This window comes from Mytilus edulis, chromosome 12, assembly GCF_963676685.1.
Source record: "Mytilus edulis chromosome 12, xbMytEdul2.2, whole genome shotgun sequence".
Lineage (NCBI taxonomy): Eukaryota > Metazoa > Mollusca > Bivalvia > Mytilida > Mytilidae > Mytilus > Mytilus edulis.
Genome location: NC_092355.1, coordinates 4,497,175 through 4,518,293, shown reverse-complemented (window position 1 = coordinate 4,518,293; position 21,119 = coordinate 4,497,175). Strand labels below are relative to the sequence as shown.

Here is a 21,119-nt window from a genome sequence, read left to right as displayed (position 1 = left end):
TCTATGCATTAATGCATTTATAAATTTCGAAGCTCAATAAGGGCCCCTGCTCCCTAAATCCGACGTTAATGAAGTTAATGCTTAAAAGAAAAGAGTTGTAGAGAAATGATAAGGTAAATGCTTTTAAATTTGAATTAATAAAAGGGTATATAACAATTAACGCTAGGACTATTATACTAACAAAAAGTACTAGTGTCAAATCATCCAAAGGGAAAACCAACGGTCTAATCTATATAAAAAACGAGAAAAGAGAAACACTTATGAACCACATAAACAGACGACAACCATTTTATTCCTTAGGCAGCAACCATTAGATTTTTTTTTGGGGGGGGGGGGGGGGGGGGGGGGCTATGGTTTTTTTTTGGAAAAAAAGTTTGTTTCCAGTTTATGGAGAAAAAAATAATTTGTTTTTGATTCTGAGAAGAAAAAAAATGTTTGTTTCACCCTCAGCTGCCACTATATGTAATGCTAAAATTGAAAGAAAAAAAATGTTTTCGACTTGTCGCGAAAAAAATAGATTGTTTTTCGCCGCAGGAAAAAAGAATGTCCAGAAAAAAAAACCATAGCCCCCCACCCCCAGAAAATCAAATGGTTGCTGCCTTACAGTACGGTTTCGGTTTTCTTCGTTGTTGAAGGTTCTTTACATAATGAACTTCAATTGCTGACTTTCTCATAGGCAATCACATCACATCTTTATTTTTTTTATACTAATGTTAAAAAAATAAATATTTTAAAATCTACAAAACATGACAAATACATATAGTATGGTGCACTGTACAAAGAATATTCATAATACAGATATAGGAAAGGTATCTTTTCGGAAATGTTTTATCTATATTATTTTCTATTTTTAAACAGTTAAAATGAGGAATCCCTGTAAGATTTGGTTATCGATACATCTGATCTTTGGTATGGTTGTAATTTTGTGTGGTCGTAAACTAGTTCAGATTAAAGTTGCAGTAACTTGATTCATCGAAAGTTCAGCCTTGGGTAATTAACCCAGCCTGTTTCACTTGATAAAAATCATAAATACTGAAAACAAATGTGTTTTATTTTAAGCGGTGCTTTACTTTTGCGCCAATTCCTATTTATTTGCCCCAAAATAATCTTTCATTTGCGACACAACCCAAATTTCATTTGCGCCAAAATAAAACTTTTTATTTGCGCCAATAATACAAGTAAATTTATAAAAAAAAGAATACTTTTATTCAAGAGAGACTTTAAATAGTAACTTTAAAACAAAGTTTTTGATAGTATATCAAAATCAAATAATTTTATTATCATATAAATCAAAAACATGATCTGTGACAAACATCAAAACACATTCCTCCGAAATCCGTCATCTTTACCATATTCACCCCGTATTTTAAAATAACCCCGAAACACATAAATTCGGACGTTAACGCGTTCGAATCAAACACCGCGTACCAATGAGTGAAGAGTGCATATTATAACTTTAAAAAAAAATCTAATATCTATTTTTCGGATATTTTGCTCCAATATATTCTTTGTCATAATACTCAATTCTTACTACAACTAGTACAACGGTTTTCTACGGAAGCGTATTAGGGACATAGAAAAAATAAAAGTAGTAGTGAACTTTTTTTTCAAAGTCGAAATTTTGACATTTCAAATCTTGAAATTTTGACTTTCTAAAATCTTGAAATTTCGACTTTTCAAAGAGTCGAAATTTTGACTCTTTTAGAATTCGAAATTTTGCCTTTATAAAAAGTCGAAATTTCGACTTAAACTCAAAATTTCGACTTTTTTAAAACTGGAAATTTCGGTTTTTTCTAAACTCGAAATTTCGACTTCTTTTTAACTCAAAATTTCGACTTGTTTTGAACTCAAAATTTCGAATTTTCCTTAGTATTTATACGTTTGCGATTACCACATTCACAGTCATTTATATCAGCAAGCGGAGAGCCATATACATCACAAACTTAATAAGCACATTTTAATAAACTAAACCATTTTAAAGAGGTTATTTTAGATAGAAAATCTTGTTCTTGCCGAAGAATAAATAAAACATGTTTCACGTTCAAATACATATTTCAAGTCTGGACTTCAGATATGTGTATCAAGACAACCCCGTTATTCCGATACACCCATGTTAATTACGACGTACTTTTATTCAACAGTCTGATATATAAAGACAATGGTTAATAGTTGTGTAATAAGAATGTCAACTTGTAGAGTTGAATCAATATTCCAGAAAAAAGAACCATTTAATTATTTCAAAATTCCAAAACTAGAAAACCGAGCAGCTCATTTGTCGCCCTGAATATGCATGGCATTTTTGGCCTCTTGATTTACCAATGTTTAAACAAGGCAAAGTCAGTGACTTGCTATTGGGAAACCAAACAGGCCTTTGAAACTGCGATGCTATATGTTCTCAGATATGACGATTCTATGACAGTGTCGTGGGAACTAAAACATGGAACAAAACCTATTTCAAAATATAAATTGCCAAAATGTGTTGATGACGCTTTAATAATTTGCGTCCATGTCTACTCCTTCTAAAATTGTAATAACTGTGTTTGAATACTAACATCAAAGTTTTAAAAGAGATCAAAGTCGAAATTTCGATTGTAAAAAAAAATCGAAATTTTGAGTTTACCAAAAGTCGAAATTTTGAGTTTAAAATAAGTTGAAATTTCGAGTTTAAATTAAGTCAAAATTTCGAGTTTAAAAAAAGTCGAAATTTTGAGTTTACAAAAAGTCGAAATTTTGAATTTAAAATAAGTTGAAATTTCGAGTTTAAAATAAGTCGAAATTTTGAGTTTTATGAAAGTCGAAATTTTGAGTTTAAAAAAGTCGAAATTTCGAGTTTAAAGTGAAAATTTCGACTTTTCACAAGTCGAAATTTCGAGTTTCAAAAAAGTCAATATTTCGACTTTTCAAAAAGTCGAAATTTCTAAATTTTTGAAAGTCAAAATTTCAAGTTTATGTCAAAATTTCGGGATTTGAAAAGTCAAAATTTCAAGTTAAAGTCAAAATTTCGAGATTTGAAAAGTCAAAATTTCGACTTTGAAAAAAAAGTTCACTGCCAATTTTATTTTTTCTATGTCCCTAATACACTTCCGTAGTTTTCAAATATGTGACATTTTATCGGCAAACATAAAAAAAAAAAAACGATGCCACTGATTAAAGCAGGCTGGTTTTTTTTTATATTAATTAAAAACCTACTGTTTATCGTGTCTCATAGTTTTTAAAACATACATTTTTGAAAATTTCATTGTTCAAAAGTACTATACTTATAAAGATCGTGGGTTAAAATGGTATCTAAAAACCAATGAAAATACACGTTTTAAAGTGTCTTTATTTTCATGCTGTGTATGGTTCTTTGTCATTACACTTTCTTATACTGTACGCTTCGTTGCTGCAAGTTTTTAATGAATTTTGCATGTGTTAAAGTATGCTTTGAACGTTGGTTTTCCCTGTTTGAATTGTTTTACACTAGTAATTTTTGGGCCTTTATAGCTTGTTGTTCGGTGTGAACCAAGGCTCCTTGTTGAAGGTCGTACATTGACCTATAATGGATTGTTATTTGGATGGAGAGTTGTCTCATTGGCACCACACTACATCTTCCTATGTCTATTTGATATGATTTTAACTAATATTCAGGTTTGAAAAAATAGTTAACAACCATTAGGGAGCTACCATTTGATTTTTATGGGGGGGGGGGGGGGGGCTAGGATGAAATTTGAAAAAAAAGGCAGGACAGGAGTTTTGAGTAAAAAAAAAGGCAGACACTTGCAAAAAAAAACCCAGTCAGGACGACAATTTAGGTAAAAAAAGTCAGGATAAACTAAAAAAAAAAAAAGGCAGGACCGAACAGAGTGAAAAATAAAAAGGCAGGACAGAGATTACAGCTAAAAAAAAAAGGCACGACAAAATTTTTCATCCTAGCCCCCCCATAAAAATCAAATGGTAGCTACCTTACATGCATACAGCAACCTATAATATCCGTTGTATTGTTGAAACAATCTTGGAGTATTTTGTACTTACATGCAGTTCTTTTGTTAAAACGTCCACTTTACGACAAATAGTCTGTTGCACCACTGTCCCAGGTTAGGGGAGGGTTGGATGCCCGCTAACATGTTCAACATTGCCAAATTCTGTATGTGCCTGCATGTCCGAAGTCAGGAGTTTGTAATTCAGTGGTTATACATAATTTGTTTTCGTTCGTTTTTTTTTTTGTACATAACTTAGGCCGTTAGTTTTCTCTTTTGAATTGACTTACAGTTGCCATTTCGGGGACTTGAATAGCTGACTTTGTGGTATGGGCTTTGTTCATTGTTGAAGGCAGTACGATGACCTATAATTGTTCATTTCATTGTTCTTTTTTTTTTTTATCTTCAAGGCATAAAGGTTATGCTTAATTTCCTCGAACATTACAGTCTTTTTACTGTGTGCCGAAATCCAACGGATTTGTCGTACTGTATATTTTAAGCATCTTTTAAAAAGTCTATACCCATCGATATGAATTTCATTCAAATATTGACTTATGTGTTTTACACCGTCTTATCTTCATGAAAAAAAAACCACACACATAAAAATAATCTGAAGAACAAACGATCTGGAATTGTTCTCTCGGAGATGGATATCGAGAACCCCGACAATCTCAGTGTTCTTGATTTTTCTATCCCCGATATGGTTAAGTCCGATTGAACTATCATTCGAAAAAAAAGTGTGGTACATGTAGTATTTCTGGTGAAATGCAACATTCTTTGTTACCAATGTCAGTATCTACCAGCATTTAGAAACACAAAAACTTTGTGATTTTCTTAACATTTGCCATTTTTAAATTGTCAGCATATATAAGAATATGATAGCGTTTAAATATGAAAACCCATGCATGTTCCTTCATATTTATACTCAAATTAAGAAATAGGATAGACATAAGAAATGGATTGAATCATGCACGTGAAATAATAATAATGATTGCTGTTTTCCTAGCGTCCTATGGTTCATAATGTATACATGTACTTTATTAATTGCCAACAAATACAGTTTGAAAGTCCTATGATCAAATTTGATCGGGATGAGATGGTGAAGGTAGGGGGATTGACTGGTCCTGCAAAATGCCACTTATTAGGTCCACAAAGAGTTGTTGTAGTGGTTGAATTCTTTTAACGTGCAAATGGCAGGGCGCTCTCAATGCGGGTCATAGGAGTGAATGTCACAAATCTAAACGAACGTGTTTGCTAATTAAGACATTCATCATAGCCAAACGAACACCCAATTTCAGCACAGGTTGTACTGCCGGTCGGAAGAAGACCAAGGGGACCATATGTTTATACCCCAGTTACCCTTGGCGTCGTCGGTATAAATGATACAGTTGGACAAAGCATCAATCATCTACATAACCTTATATATTTGCTTTGTTGCGTCTTTCATGCATGTCTTTATAGTTATCAATAAACAATCAAAGTTGGTACTGGTGAAACTGCCCTGAAAAATGTCTGGAGCCCCATGTGTTAATGACACTCGTATAGATAATGCATGATTGTTGTTTACTTAACGTTCACTTGCAAATAGTTCATGAATGTCCAGGATGAACACAAAGTACCAATACTACAGGTTGGTTTTGGAAGGAGGCCGTCCGGAGTAATATCGCGGAAGTTTGGACTAGCACTGGATAAAAGAAAGTATATTGGATAAGGACAAAAACGTTGCCTTGCAACAGGCGATTTACGGACCTCTCGTAGAGTTTTTCAAGGGTTCGTAAAGTGTAGAGAGGGTGGTGCTCTCTCTACATGAGACATTGCATCTTATATTCCCATTCTGACTGGACGTGGTAGCGTTTACATCCCACACAGCTCAACAGGTGTACCACTTTGGAGAGGGTTTTACCTACGGTCGGAAAAATACCAAAGTGACCATAACTATTCCCCAGTCAGCCTTTGGGGTCACAGGTACATATGCTAGTAATGCGCTTTGATAAATCATGTTTGCAAGTCCATCATCTATACCTAAACTATGACAATGGTGTAAAACACAAGATGAACCTCGTCATGAAAATCTGAAAATGCATGAAATACTTGTCACTGGATGAAATACATATAACAATCAAGCAATTTCTACTAAATCCGCTCAACCTGTACATACGGGGTTTTTGTTCAGGGGTTTCTCTATGCACGTATCTATTTACTTTGAAAGATTTAAAGCGGTTATAATAGAGTGTTCCGCGTATACCCGAATCCCAAACGATGATCACAAGTTAATTGTTTGCATAATATTCTTTCTGCTCTTGGTCTACATGTAGCTCTAAGTTTATGACGCCTATAAGGGTAACGAGAGGAGAACGACTTGCGGTATCTTTTTTTCTTAAAATGAAAAAAAATCCTGGGTGAAATCTAATTCCACACTTCGTTAACTGAAGGCAATACATAAGAATGTTGAGCATCATCCTGTGGTCCTATAAAAACTACTGCGGGTGAATTAAACGATTTCTATTGTACACAATAACCTGCGTAGGTATAGAATACCGGTATGTGGAGTAAAATTATGTCCAAGGCTACGAGTGTGGTCTGTAAATGACATGAAGATTGCTGTCGATTGCCGCTATCGCTGTAAGCATTTTATGCCACCCTCCTCGTAGTTGTCACCAATATTCTATTGTCAAATAAAAGGTATTTAGTAAAATTGAGAATGGAAATGGGGAATGTGCCAAAGAGACAACAACCCGACCAAATAAAAAAACAACAGCAGAAGGTCACCAACAGGTCTTCAATGTAGCGAGAAATTCCCGCACCCGGAGGCGTCCTTCAGCTGGCCCCTAAACAAATAATATACTAGTTCAGTGATAATGAACGCCATACTAATTTCCAAATTGTACACAAGAAACTAAAATTAAAATAATACAAGACTAACAAAGGCCAGAGGCTCCTGACTTGGGACAGGCGCAAAAATGCGCATAGATTTCACAAAGAATCGATAGGATAAGCATATATTTGTGCACTAGCAGCATGTGCAGAAAGTGCAAATACAAATGTGCAGGAATATGTATTTCGAATATCAAACCGGAGAAAAAAGGAGTCACATGTTACATATATACCCGTACATTAGGGAGAGTACTTTTCTGACTATTTGAAAGGCTGAATGGTCAAGCAAGTAAGACAATTTCATACCTAAGGAATTGCAATGCGAATTTTTTTTGAAACTTTACATGACTATGTATAGCTTGATCTACAATTTTGTGTACCATGCACGTTCATACTGCAGTCCTACTACGCTCTCAGCAATACCGTCAACATCATGTACAATAAAACTACTGTTCTATTCCTTCTATTATTCATGTATACGTAGATTTCTCGGAAACAACACAGTAATGCCACCATAATCTACCAGGACTCATTGGCGTGTTAGTAGGGGTAGAAGTAGAGGCAGATGATGACCTCTGGTCAATTCCTGCATTATCCAGTAGACAGATCGACTGACCAATCCAACCTGAATCAACCTATATTAATTGCTGGTCCGTTAAAATTAAATGACGATGTTTTAGTGAACGACAGCGGGTCATAATATGAACGTAGTCAGTTCGTAAGAAGAGCGTGATGAGGATGGCATGAGCGTACTATACTCGTACTATAAGCTTGAACAGCGTCGTATGAACGTGGAACAGTCGAAGTAGAAGCGTGGTTGGGTCGCAATGAGAACATGGTCGTAGTAAGGTCGTAACATAGTCGCTGTGAAATCGTAGCGCAGTCTCTTCGACAATAATCGTGCTTTTGCTACGCTCTCGCTACGTTAGAACAGTTACTTTATGATCTTACCACGACCTAACTACACTCTCCCTATCATTTCTACCGCGACCTGATTTCGCCACGACCGCATCACGATTGTTTGGAACATGTTAAAAGTTGGTCCTAGCTCAGCACGACCAAAAAGACTTCATTGATCATTCATGCTCACCACAAACATATACCACGACTTTACTTTGATCTACACGATTGCACTACGATCGTCAAAATTTGCATTTGAGATCATAGTGCAACCGTAACCAAGTGTGAGGGGGTATAAGCCACACACCCTCCTCTCATGCATAATACAAATTTAATAATTCTATACGTATAGTTAAACTTTTATGCGGTTTGTCACGATTCCAGTTCAAACTATCACAGGCACTTGTCTCAGAGTGTATATATAGGGGGATATATTATTTTTTTTCCAGACACCAATGAAAACCATCAAACCTAACTTTATTTTCAATCTCGGGGGGGGGGTTCACTTACTATGTAATGAGTGGTAGGGATGATCCCCTGGAATAGGTAACTTTTTCATGCTTCATCGGCATGATATATGAAAAGGGTGAGAAATTAAATTCAGATTAAATATATCAATAGGTTGATATTTTTACTTGCTTGATTATATCATAAGTATCTGAAACTAATCATATGTCCTTATTTTTTGTGATGCAGTTAAACCACAGTCGTAAATGCATCAACTATTTGTCAAACCATTTAAACTCTATTTCCGCTAATGCTAGATACAGATGCTATAAATCTCATCATTTTGACATGTGCACCTAATTAACATTCAAAGGTTTGTTTACATGAAACATGATAGCAATTATTTAAAGAATTTCCATAGTGTCAGCTATGAGATGGAACGGCAATGTAACTTTTGATAGTTTTACATTAATATAAAACTCAGTGAAAGTGTTTTTCTCTTGAGTGTTACTATACTTATCTGACCAAGCATCTTTTATTGTCTTTTGATTTTTTTTTTTTTAATGAAAGATATAAAAGGGGCAAATAGAGGAAAGTGTTTAAGATGTGACGAATTTATTAAATTAATTGTGATTATTGCAACTGCGTTGCTTCTAAACAAGAACGTGAAGATAAGTGGGACCCTAATCAAATTATAAATACTAAATGTACCAGAAGATGAAAAATATCCAAATACCTCAATAGGTTTTTTTTTGTTCGTTGATATATGACAAGGTATATATTTTTAATAAACAAAACATATGCAAAGGGTGGGGTACTTGATGTTTCAGCTGCTCAACACTACCAAAAAAAGCGTGACCCCCCTCCCGAGCTTTCAATATAGACTGTCTTTCAAGTAAAGTTTTTCCATTCTGTTGGTGTTATTAAACCACTCCCAAAGTTGAGGTTACGTTACATAAAACCTTGCAGTTTAAAGTGTAAAGAAGTTAATATCATGATATTATGAATTGACGTTTACAATTACATTTTTACTTTCAACATTAACATATTGAAACGTATTTATATTTCGAAAATATGGACCACCGTATGTTCATAATGGTTATATCCAGTGGGTAATACACATGCTGGTTCTTTTCTTTTTCTTATCATATTTTATTGCTAGAGATGCTAATTGGGTGTTATATTCTTCTAGTGTTACCTCTTTGATTGACCCAATACTCGGAAGGAAGTATTATATTGAATACACCGTATCATATAGTTAACGAGATGGTTAACCGTTTTTATTCTTACATCTGTAGAACTTTCGCGGTACAATAATAATTTGGGATTATTGTGTGGCCAGTGATGGATTATGTCGCGTGTTTTGTAATAAACGCAGTACTCTAAAGTGGAACGAGGTCATTCTGTTATGTACTTTAGTCAAAGGAAGAGAAAGATGGAGTCCCTTAGAAAAGGAAAATGAGACTGATGGGATTCCGTTTTAAAGGAAGAAGAGTCTGAAGCTAACGTGTATACCTACGAGAGTTCTGGTAAGATATACTTTTTAATCCATAGAAAATATGAAGAGAAAAAAACCCAAAATGTGTTGATATTTAAAATATGATTTAATATGATTAGGCAGCAACCATTTTATTTTCTAGGGGGGGGGGAGGGGTTATGACTTTTTTCTGGACAATCTTTTTTTTTCGTCTGCGGGGAAATCAATCTATTTCTTTCGCGACAAGTCGAAAACAGTTCTTTTCTTTCAATTTTATCAGTACATATAGTGGCAGCTGAGGGTGAAACAAGCATTTTTTTCTCAGAATCAAGTGTATCTATCTGCGGAAACATGTTATTTGCATTTGTATTAAGAATTCAGTCAAAACTATAAGAACATATTTGTTAACATGGTTAAGTAATTTATTTACCAAAATAAGGCTCGATCCAGTCAGTAACCATACTTGTACTTAGTTAAAATGAGATAATTTCTAAAGCTTACTGCCATTTATGTGCCAGTTTTTTTTGTGCAATTTTATATCTCTCTGGTGCTCAAATGAGAAGTGGTCAATATGATGAGTACAGATATAATATAAATAAGCATAGTTGTCATGGTTGTGGGTTAATTAGTACTTATAACTTTATATATTTCCACTGCCTATTCTTGTTGGTTATGTGTACTTCAAAGCAACTTAAAGAATATAAATTTTCAATGTTAAGATATTTTGCTAGCTCTTTATATTTTGAATTGTATATGTGTTGTTATGACATTCTATCTCATATAGGTCGATTCGTTTTTGGAAAGGTAATTGAAAATGCTTCCTATTAATGAACTCTCATTTATAATGAAATAATAATGTGATGCAGTCTTACGATTTTTTTTCTTTAATTTTCATTTAAAAACATATAAACGGTAAAAATAGACAATACCTGCTTTATATGCTTAGATATAGTCAAAATATAAAATTAGAAGATGTGATATGATTGCATATTGGCAAAGTCAAATATGTGTGAAAATCCTGTTTTTTCAATACATTTTTAAAGAAAAAAATATAAACAATTACTTGTTGTATGCACTGTTCTATCTTTTTGTGAAACACTGTTTAAAACTGTGTAATTTGTATTTAAACAGACGAATCACCAAAGAAAAAGAATAACTCAAAGTTCTGGTGGCCTGGGTGCAGTGAATTCGAAATATCTACAGCGACCCTCAAATACAGAATATGAAAGAAAAAGGTGAGGTTACAAAATTTTATTTGCAAACTTTACTTTATAACTTCCAGGTATCACTGCTAACAGTCAAGGGAAGATCAAATTTTATTGTAGCTTTTAATATATCATACCAGGCGGAAACCCAGTTGAAATCGAAGCTCTTTGTTAGAGAAGGCAATAAATGCTTACTGCAATGTTTACTATAGTAACACAATTTTTAAAAATTAATATAGAAACAAACACAACGACAATTTTCTTCTCAATAACGAAGTGTTTTATTTTAAAAACACCATTTGCATAAGTTTTCAATTTATCTACATATCAATGCAGACCCAATGCTGCAAAACAATTCGATATCAAGTCGACGACATAGGAATCTATCAAGTTGGATGAAGAAAATGCATAACCTCCGATTTTTTTTAAATTACCACAGACGGAGAACATATCAATCTATTAGTTCAGTAATTTTCGTGTCTGCCTTTCCATTATGTGATTGGAGAAAAAATTCCAAAAAATGGTTTAACAATTGTATCGAAAAGAGAAAATCGAGTGCACCTTTTTAGCTCACCTGGCCCAAAGGGCCAAGTGAGATTTTCTCATCACTTTGAGTCCGTCGTCCGTCGTCCGTCGTCGTCGTCGTCGTCTGTTAATTTTTACAATAATCTTCTCCTCTGAAACTATCTATTAATGTTGTTGTGTTTCATTGTTTATTTTTCAACAAAACGCCGCAGAAAAAGTCCAGCGTCCGATAAATTCGTTATACGGTTAACTACTGACCCCCTACGGATCCATAGAGGGTGAATAAAATTCATAGGGGACTCGGCTTCCGGCCTCACCCCCTATGGATTTTACTAACCCTCTATAGATCCGTATGGGGTCAGTAGCGAACCATATAACTTATAATGTTGCTATACAATAAAAGGGTTATTGCATGAATATTGGGAAATATTGTCCCTCGTAGAACATATATTGCACTCGCAAGCTCATGCAATATAAAATTATACTAAGAACAATATTCCAGAGTATTCATGCAATAACCCTATATTATATGAGATATCTCATATAGTTTATAAGATATCTTATATACTTTATAAGATATCTTATATACTTTATAAGATATCTTATATACTTTATAAGATATCTAATAAAGTATACGAGATATCTGATATATATTTTTAATATAAGAATATCTGAATGTATGATCGCTATGTCTCGCTTTTTCGACAAAAGTCGAAGGCTCGACTAAAATGCATTTACAAAGAATGGTATTATTCTCACTATTTAAATGATCTTTTCTTTTCTGAAATAGGTCTTTAGCATAATTTATTTTCTTTTTTAGACTTTACTATCTATGAGTACCAACATAATCTTTAAGCAGATCAATGGATTTTTAATCCAGATCAGACAGTCAAGAGAATTTACCGTAAATAGAAAATTAGCAAAAGTGACAGCAACACACGTATGTTTCGATTGGTGTGATAGATTTTGGACAGGAGTAGCAGACTGTGGTGCATTGATTCCAAAATCTTGACAAAACAACAACTGAACACCTTTTTGTCTCTTTCAAGTAGGATTGTGCTAATTTTTTTTTTTAAATGCCAGAAATTAATATGGGACAGTTTGAAAGAAGAACTTCAAAATGACACATATGAGCACAAGGATTCATTGCAATGAGACAATTTCTGATTTTGTGTATTTTCAACTTTTTATTTTTTTATAAACTTTAAATAATTTGATGAACTGCAAGTATTATTTAAATATGAACACGCAAGTCTCAAGTGTGGTTCATGCAGTTTTCAACTGCTTTTCGTTTAAAAAGGGGTTTCCCTTAAAAGAAAATTTAATCAAGACATCAAAATAAAATATTGAACTCGATTTCAAATTCATTTTATTTTTCTATTTTTGCCATGTTTTTATCAAATCTCAGCATATTTTTAAGTGAGAAAAGAAGACTTCTTGATGCTTCCTCTAGTGTTCCACACTCAATTTTAAACATTGTCACATTTCATATGTTATATTCTGGCTTTCAATGTTTTATGTATTTTTTGTTTGTTGGTGAACGTGCAAATTGTGTAATGATCAATGTAACTTATTGAGCTTGATTTTGTTGTTCTTTAAACAATGAAAAACCATTTTTATTAATTTAAAAATTAGGAGAAATTCATCATCTGTTCATCTCTAAGGTTGCTCAGTCTACTCAATAAGATATTACCATGATTACCATTTTTATAGATCAATAATATTAAATATATCAGTATGTCACATGCAGGTGAAGTCATTTCTTTTAAATGAAAAATCATTACTTTCCTCATTTTCATCAAATTATAAATACTTGAAAAAAATTAAAAGTTTTTGGAAAGTTTGGATCTCTTTGGTATGATTACCAATGAGACAGTTACACACGAATGTTCAGATGAGGTGAATGCGAGCAGTTAAAGGCAACCATACGACCTTCAACATTATAAGAAACAGCCATACAGTATATTCATCTATAAAAGGCCCCGATATAAAAAAAATATGAAACAATTCAATATGAAAAAGATAACGGCCTAATGTATTACAATTTACGAAGAACAATATGGCAGAAATGAACCAACAACAACCACTGAACGACAGGCTCCTGACTTTGGACAGGCACATTGAGAATGTGGAGGAGGCAAGTTTGTGAGCGCTCAATCCTCTCCTAGCCTGGGATACTGGTGTAATAGAACACCAGACGAATAAGCATTTAGATAGTCCAGTATTATTTAAATACAACAGCTTTCAAAATTTCCCTTAATTTTGAAATCAAAAATTAGTAACAAAACAAAAATGGAAAATTTAATACAGATTGAATCACCTGGGTGCAATCTTGACAGATATATATAATACAAATGTTGAAATTTAAATTACAATACTTTAATAACTAATTACCCATTTTTATCAGTGTTCTGATATATATAAATATATACAAAAAAAGTCTTGAAAAGTCCTAAGATGGATAAAAGTCAATGAATCATGAATGGGGGAGGAAAAATAATCATCATGCAAAAGCTAGTACATCCGTTATGTAATCATCGTTAGTGTTAAGCTTTATGCCCGTGTCACACTGTCCCGATTTTTACGCCGATGGCAACACGATAATGGAAATTTTCAAAATCGGGACTGATCGTATCCAGATCGGGCTATTCGTAGTGCCATCTTTAACCATCGTAGATCCATCGGCCACTTTTTCTAGCCTTCGGGGACAACTTCGGGAAGGGTTCTAAATTTTTTAACATGTTAAAAAATCCCCGAAGATGCGTCCGATGTTGAGGTTTCGTATTGAGTTCGTATCACCATCCTCACCATCGTAATGTCACCGGGAATGCATCTTTGCACATCGTATTGCATTCGTGTTTCCATCGTTTCCATCGGGCAGTTTTGACATTACGATGTCTACACGAATGAATCACGAAGATACCCGAAGGTCTTACGATGGCAACACGACTTCGTGAAGACCTCGTAATCCCGTCGTGTTGCCATCGAATAAAAGTACGAAGGCGACAAGATGGAACTACGACGGCAATAAATCCAGCTAAATGTAAGTTAATTTTCGCGCTAAAATACATTTAAAGTGCCATGCGCGATATGCACTGGTCAGTCTAATACGACAGTTGAGAAAGACTTTCACAAAACATAGAGCTCATATCATATGATTCTATGAGAACAAGAAAGGCGACAGTGTTGTTTCTATTAATTCAAATGGAACAAGAGCAGCTATTACTGGCTCAGGATTTACTTTTACAAGTAAAATATTATTTTTTGTCAATTTTTCATATCAAGTAACACAATGAAAATCATAAACGCGCCTCGTACACCAACACTGCAGGTACACGTATATAGGTAAACCAACTTTTTCTTCATTATTCTGATTTTTTATGAATCGTCTGAGTTGTTGTCACACGAATGTTTACTCCATAACCATTTTGTTTTCTATATGTCATATTTTGCCGCATTTGTTGCTTTCCCCACATCCTTCCTTTTGTCTATATTATTATGATATTCTCCTGGAAAGAGCTCTTTTTGAATAAAAGGGATCAACGAACCCATTGCCTTACCTTTAAGATAGATCAGTAAACATGGGCATAATTATGGGTGATTATTCAGACTAGTGCACACATTTTACAGTTCAAACAAGGCAATGCCGAGCGTGGCCCCTCGTATGTAACATATTGGGGACACATATGGACACTATATTTGTATATGACACATGCAGAAAATGGTAAATTGAATATGCATATTTGATACATAAACTATTTTTTTAGAAATCAACCAAAACATTCAGTAACTGGAAATATCTTTAATATTGTCTTTAGAACCAGCAGGTAAAAAAATGAGCAACCAATTTCCTGTGTATTATGCTATTTCAAGGAGAAAAAACAAGTCCATCTGCATGACCTTGACCTTTGGCCTTGAACGTAAAACATTTAAGATCATTACAAGGAGGAACAATATACCAAATGTGGTTTAAAATCTTTTGAAGCGTATTGGTTTTAGAGTGTCCACAAGGGTGATATTGCCTTGTATTACAACTGCCACTGTGACCTTGACCTTTAAACTTTAAAGTCAATAGCGCTTAAGATATTCTTAACGAGTAACACCATACCAAGTTTTGAGCATTTTCGTTCTAGAGTGTCCATAACAATTTAATCTACACGCAACTTACATTTAGTAGGCGAATGGGATAATACACTAAGTTTTATAAGAATTAGAAAAAAGATCGATTTCCACCATGCATGGCAGACTTGTACAGAAACGATATGTTGTCGAAATTCTGTTCGTATCTTTTAGACATCGTATGGCCATCGCGCCATCATCGTAATCCATCGTGTAGCCTTCGTAATCCATCGTGTAGCCTTCGTGATCCATCGTGTAGGCTTCGGCTGAGATATGAAGCTTAAATACCCGTCTTCGGTTAACCTTCGTATGTCCATCTTTTGCTATCGTATATAATTTCGGCACCATCGTATAGACTTCGTTAATCATCGTACTTGCTTCGGTCACTTTTTGGTATTTTAACGAGATCGGGACCAACTTCGTACGAACTTACAATTTTCGCATTCGGGTGTCCATCGTATATAAAAATCGGGACAGTGTGACGCGGGCATTAAACTGAACAAATCACAAACATCGACCTGTAAACTAACTATGTGCATTTATTGCTCTATTGAATATAACTGTGTAAACCGTATTTTGTGACTGAATTCAGTCATTCTATTTTTTACTTTTGCAGAATTGGTCTAATTTCAACAAATATTTACTGAATTTGTGTTGACTGAATTCAGTCATCTGTTTTATAGATGTTAATACTATGTAATCTCACTTGTTGTAATTTAAGTCTTATGTAACACTCTTATTTAGTTCAATTTCTTGTAGCTTATTTCAAATGTTGTGTGACTGAATTCAGTCAACATTTTGTGAAAATAATGAACAGGATACAGAGTTAATTTCATTTAGCTGTTGTTCTGTTATATGTTGTTTGTAGTTAATCTTTAATATCTGTAATCCGAATTCTGTTTCCGAATTTACAGTTTGGGCTTTATTTAAGAAGCAACAAGTACATATAAGATTTATGTTACTTTCAAATATACTGATTGAATTCTTTGATATAAAGATAAAATTGAGTGACTGAATTCAGTCACTCAAATAATAATAACAATACAATGGTGTTTTCTTCTTCATATGTTGTAAGTTAACAATACTTATAAAGTATTTATGCAAATATTTCTTTGCCACGGTTGACGTTTTAATACGTTTTAACTAAAATGAAAATGAAATGATGCACATTGCAAACAACGTTGAATGTTGAATGGTATACTATAATGAATAATATATCTACTAAGTTCAACCCTTGAGATTTGACAAATCAGAATATTGACAAGTTGAAACAGAATGTGTTTATTACACATATACAGCCATGTTCAGTTTTCCTTAAAGACATTTTGGTTTTTGATGACACAGTACAATAAATAAAGGCAACAGTAGTATACCGCTGTTCAAAATTCATAAATCGATATAGAAAAATCAAATCCAGGCTACGAACTAAAACTGAGGGAAACGTATCAAATATAAGGGAACTACGACACAACAAAGACACAACACCGAAACGTAACACACACAGAAACGAACTATAATGTAACAATGGCCATTTTCCTTACTTGGTACGGGGCATTTTATGAAAAAATGGTGGGTTGAACCTGGTTTTGTGGCATGCCAAACCTCCCACTTTAATGGCAGTGTTAATTATAACATTAAAATGACAACATTACACGACAGGGTTACAATAAATACACAGATAAATGAGAGAAATATAGGACAGAGAAACAAACGAATAATAGCCATCCAAAGGTAACAGGTTAAAAAATATTTTTATACACCAGACGCGCAATACGTCCACACAAAATATGCTCAGATGTAAAAAGTTTGAAAGCCATAACAACTACCAACACTGTCGCATTTCGAAATGTGAGACCAAAGGCTGCAAAACTTGTGCAATTTTAATTACAGATGCTGAATTCACTAGCAATTTGACCAAGAAGTCATATTTTACCAGAAGTTACGGTGATCTGAATTGTAAATCGATAAATGTCGTTTAGGATTAGAGTGCAACCTTTTCGGATTGGTATACGTCGGTGAAACGAACGGAAGGCTAAAACGTATGTGCGGTCATAGATCAGACATTAACCTCAATGCTAACGACATTCTATACCAGCATTTCAATCAGCCCGATCATTCGATCGTTTCTATGATAGTTCGCATTATCGAAAAGATATACCATAGCTCTAACAATCCTAATCTTTCAACGACTCTCCGTAGATAAAAAGAGGACTACTGGATTAAACAATTGGAACTTCGACAGCTTATGTTAATTATGGTTGCAATGACAAAATTGATGGTATAGGTATTCTATATAGTCCTTCGTGTAACTCGGTGAATGTGATGAATATTTTCAACTCAAATCCTCGACGTAGACGAAGTCATGGTCATCGTCATTATACATCACCTTCTCTGCATGATGTCTCTATTAATGACTTGCTGCCATTTATACAAAAGCCGTTAGGTATTCATCACATTCGCACGAAACTTTATTCATTACCTCTTTCAAAACGTCATTCTCTGTTCAATTTATGTTTGGAATCCACTGTTACAAACCCCCTTTCAAACCAATACAAACTTGAAGCTATAATTTCGGATATTGCAAGTCACAGACTTTTCAAGTCAGTCCGCATTGGAAAAGTTGAAAAAGAGAAAAGATCTTTCCGTAATCTTTCCTTTGCTAACAAAGGTCTCGATGGCGTCAACTTAGGCATTGTCCTTCATCATAAATTAGTTCAATCGAAAATACCTCTTTATTTTAAGGACCAGTCTGTTCCAATCATTTCTTATACCTATACCTAACCTATTGCAACTAAAATGTTTAATTACAAACACGTTTTGCAGGATCTTGATATTGACGACTTTAAGTCTAGACCTCCTGATTGCACTTGTGTTAGTTCCCAATTGACATATAATCCTGCTGGCCACGTTATTACCGGTGACCTCAACATTGTTAATAACACTTCTCTACGAAATGTGTTATCGAAAGGTCCGAAATATCGTGAGCCTTAATCCATCAATTTGAAATACAACTTTAAAATGTTGATGGATTCAGTTGTGGATTATGCCAGGCAATGGGCTAAGCGCGAGATGGAAGACGTAGACACTCTTTCCGAATGGATTAAGGCAGTGAGGTCGTTGATACAAATCAGAATTAAAAAACTGAATGGGTCTATCAATGCCCGTGCTACGACAATCTTTAAAGACCCAAATGTTGCAAAACACCTATCCTACCTCCATGACAAAAATTGTCCCCACAGAAAAAGCCCCAAACAACATCGTTTTTGTGTGTAAAACTAATTACATTAACTGCTTGATAAACGAAGTAGGTATTGACAATTCACTTGGAAACTCAACATATACCCTCACGACACTTACCAAAGAGGAAATCCTGGATAATCATAGGTTTGTTCTATGTTCCTGTGGAATTTCAACCAAAGATGAGGAACTGGATCTTCCATCACTGTATTTGATACCTAAACTACATAAGTGTCCTTACAAACAACGGTATATTGCTGGGTCTTCCACGTGCTCCACGAAACCTATTTTAAATTATTAACATCTATTTTATCAGCAATCAAAGACGGGCTTCAAAGTTATTGTGAAACTGCCTATTCTAGAGGTGGCGTGAATCAGATGTGGATACTTAAAAATTCCAAAGATTTTTAGAGTACATACAATCTAACTCTCTTTCATCTTGTAACAGTATTTAAACATTTGACTTTTCTACTCTTTACACAAGTATTCCACATTCCAAACTAAAAGACAAATTGAAAGAGTTGGTATTGCTTTGCTTCATAAAAAAGAATGGCCAACGTAGATACAAGTATCTTGTCTTAGGGAGGGATAAATCCTACTTTGTAAAGGATCACTCTGATTCAAACTAAAAATTCTCTGAAACTGATATTATCATGATTATCAAGATGCTTGATTTCTTGATTGACAACATATTTGTTACGTTCGGAGGACATGTTTTTCAACAGACTGTCGGCATTCCAATGGGAACAGACTGTGCCCTCTACTTGCCGACTTGTTTCTTTATTATTATGAGGCTGTCTTCATGCAGGAACTTCTTAGGAAGAAAGATAAGAGTTTCAAAGCAAAAATTTAAAACCGGGGCCGATAGCTGGGTGCTCCTGTTATATACTAGAAGTGATTATTAATGATGAGGGTCTTCTATGTTTATAGTCTGTTCATTTCACATTGTAAATTACAATTTCTGTTGTAGTAGTAAAATACTAGTCATCTATTATCTTAAAACCAGATTGATAAAGAGGTTTTTATCACAAATAAATATTGGGATTCCCTATGGACATATTGCTTTCTCGGGACTTGGTTTACTTGACTCTTTTACTATCTTATCGAATAATACACGAGTAATTTATTCCTTGTAAATTTTGACATTAGCCTATATGTATATGATCAAATTCAAAAGTTAATCGCAACTAAATAATCGATCATGAAAAGTCACAACGATATTAAACAGATTTTGTTTGTAATAACAGAGGTAAAATAAAATAAAAATATTAAACAGATAAAAACTAAGATAAAAAACAGAATAAACAATATGCATAACCTAAACAAAATCTTGCACCGTGAATTCCTGCTTTATAATGGGCTGATCAGCTGTTTAACTGCAATAATTATAATTCAATAGTATCTTTGAGTCTTACTGGACTGGTTGATGAGCCAACATAGAAAATATCGATACTGTTCAGGTTTTTTCCCCAATGCTCCAACTAGTAAGTATAACTTTTATATGAATTATCATTTATTTTATTTATTTAAGGTTATTGGTGAATCAGAGACAATAAAAATAAAGACAATGATACTAAAAATAAAAATAATGATAATAAAAGTTATAATTATGATAACATGAATAAGCGTTGTTATAACTGCTATAGAACAAAATATGATTTAAATTAGTTCATTTCAAACAATTAGTTAATAATCATTATTTTACTTAACAAAAAATAGTTATAAATTGAAAAAGTATATAATTTAAATGGTATTTGTCTTGGTTAATTAAAAGCAAGTATTCTTAAATTAGAGATGTATTTTTTTGCGGCACTAGTCTGTAACATAGTTAATCATGACTATTTACGTTGGATTGTTTACACTATGCCTTTTTCGAAATGAACATCAAACTATTTAATGATTGATAAACAATATAGAAGTGAACATGTGATTAGTAATGTACAGCATGATGGTTTTAAGTTTACATTTTGTTCAGGGTTCCTTCTTTTCTACATTTTTAAAACTGTTTACGTCTTCATACACTTATTTAACCACATTCTACACCAACATCCTCGCTGTGACCACAGTTATGTAAACCCCAATCTGGATGTGAACATTCTACTAAGGATGTCTCATATCCATGACATTCAATATTGTCAAGCCATATTTGTCCACTTCCACCACCAGCAGTAAAGAAGCTGTTTGCTAAACTAAAGAAAAAAAAATCAGATTTCAGAGGGAGATAGAAAAAGGATATTCCAACCATGAACGTAAATGTTTTTATCATACAGTTCAAGATAAACACTATAATATTTGAGTGTTGTGTCTTCAATGTTTTCGTTGTAATTTGTTGAACATTAAACGCGATTTATAAATAACCCAAAGTAGAACAGAAATTGA

At 33.8% G+C, this 21,119-nt stretch overlaps 1 protein-coding gene and 1 long non-coding RNA gene across 2 annotated transcripts in view; one reads left to right on the top strand and one right to left on the bottom strand.

Annotated features, from left to right (window-relative positions):
- Positions 1 to 9,481: 9,481 nt before the first annotated feature.
- Positions 9,482 to 12,740, top strand: LOC139499512 (uncharacterized). The gene is made up of 3 exons (XR_011658207.1): positions 9,482 to 9,706; positions 10,786 to 10,889; positions 12,205 to 12,740. It is a non-coding gene; the product is annotated as an uncharacterized lncRNA (long non-coding RNA).
- A 7,495-nt stretch (positions 12,741 to 20,235) lies between these two features.
- Positions 20,236 to 21,119, bottom strand: part of LOC139499511 (cubilin-like) — a 36,929-nt gene continuing 36,045 nt past the window's right edge. Inside the window, exon 25 of the mRNA XM_071288220.1 lies at positions 20,236 to 20,929. Coding sequence (XP_071144321.1) covers positions 20,767 to 20,929 — 163 coding nt within the window. The 3' untranslated portion in view covers positions 20,236 to 20,766. The remainder of the gene's footprint in view (positions 20,930 to 21,119) is intronic.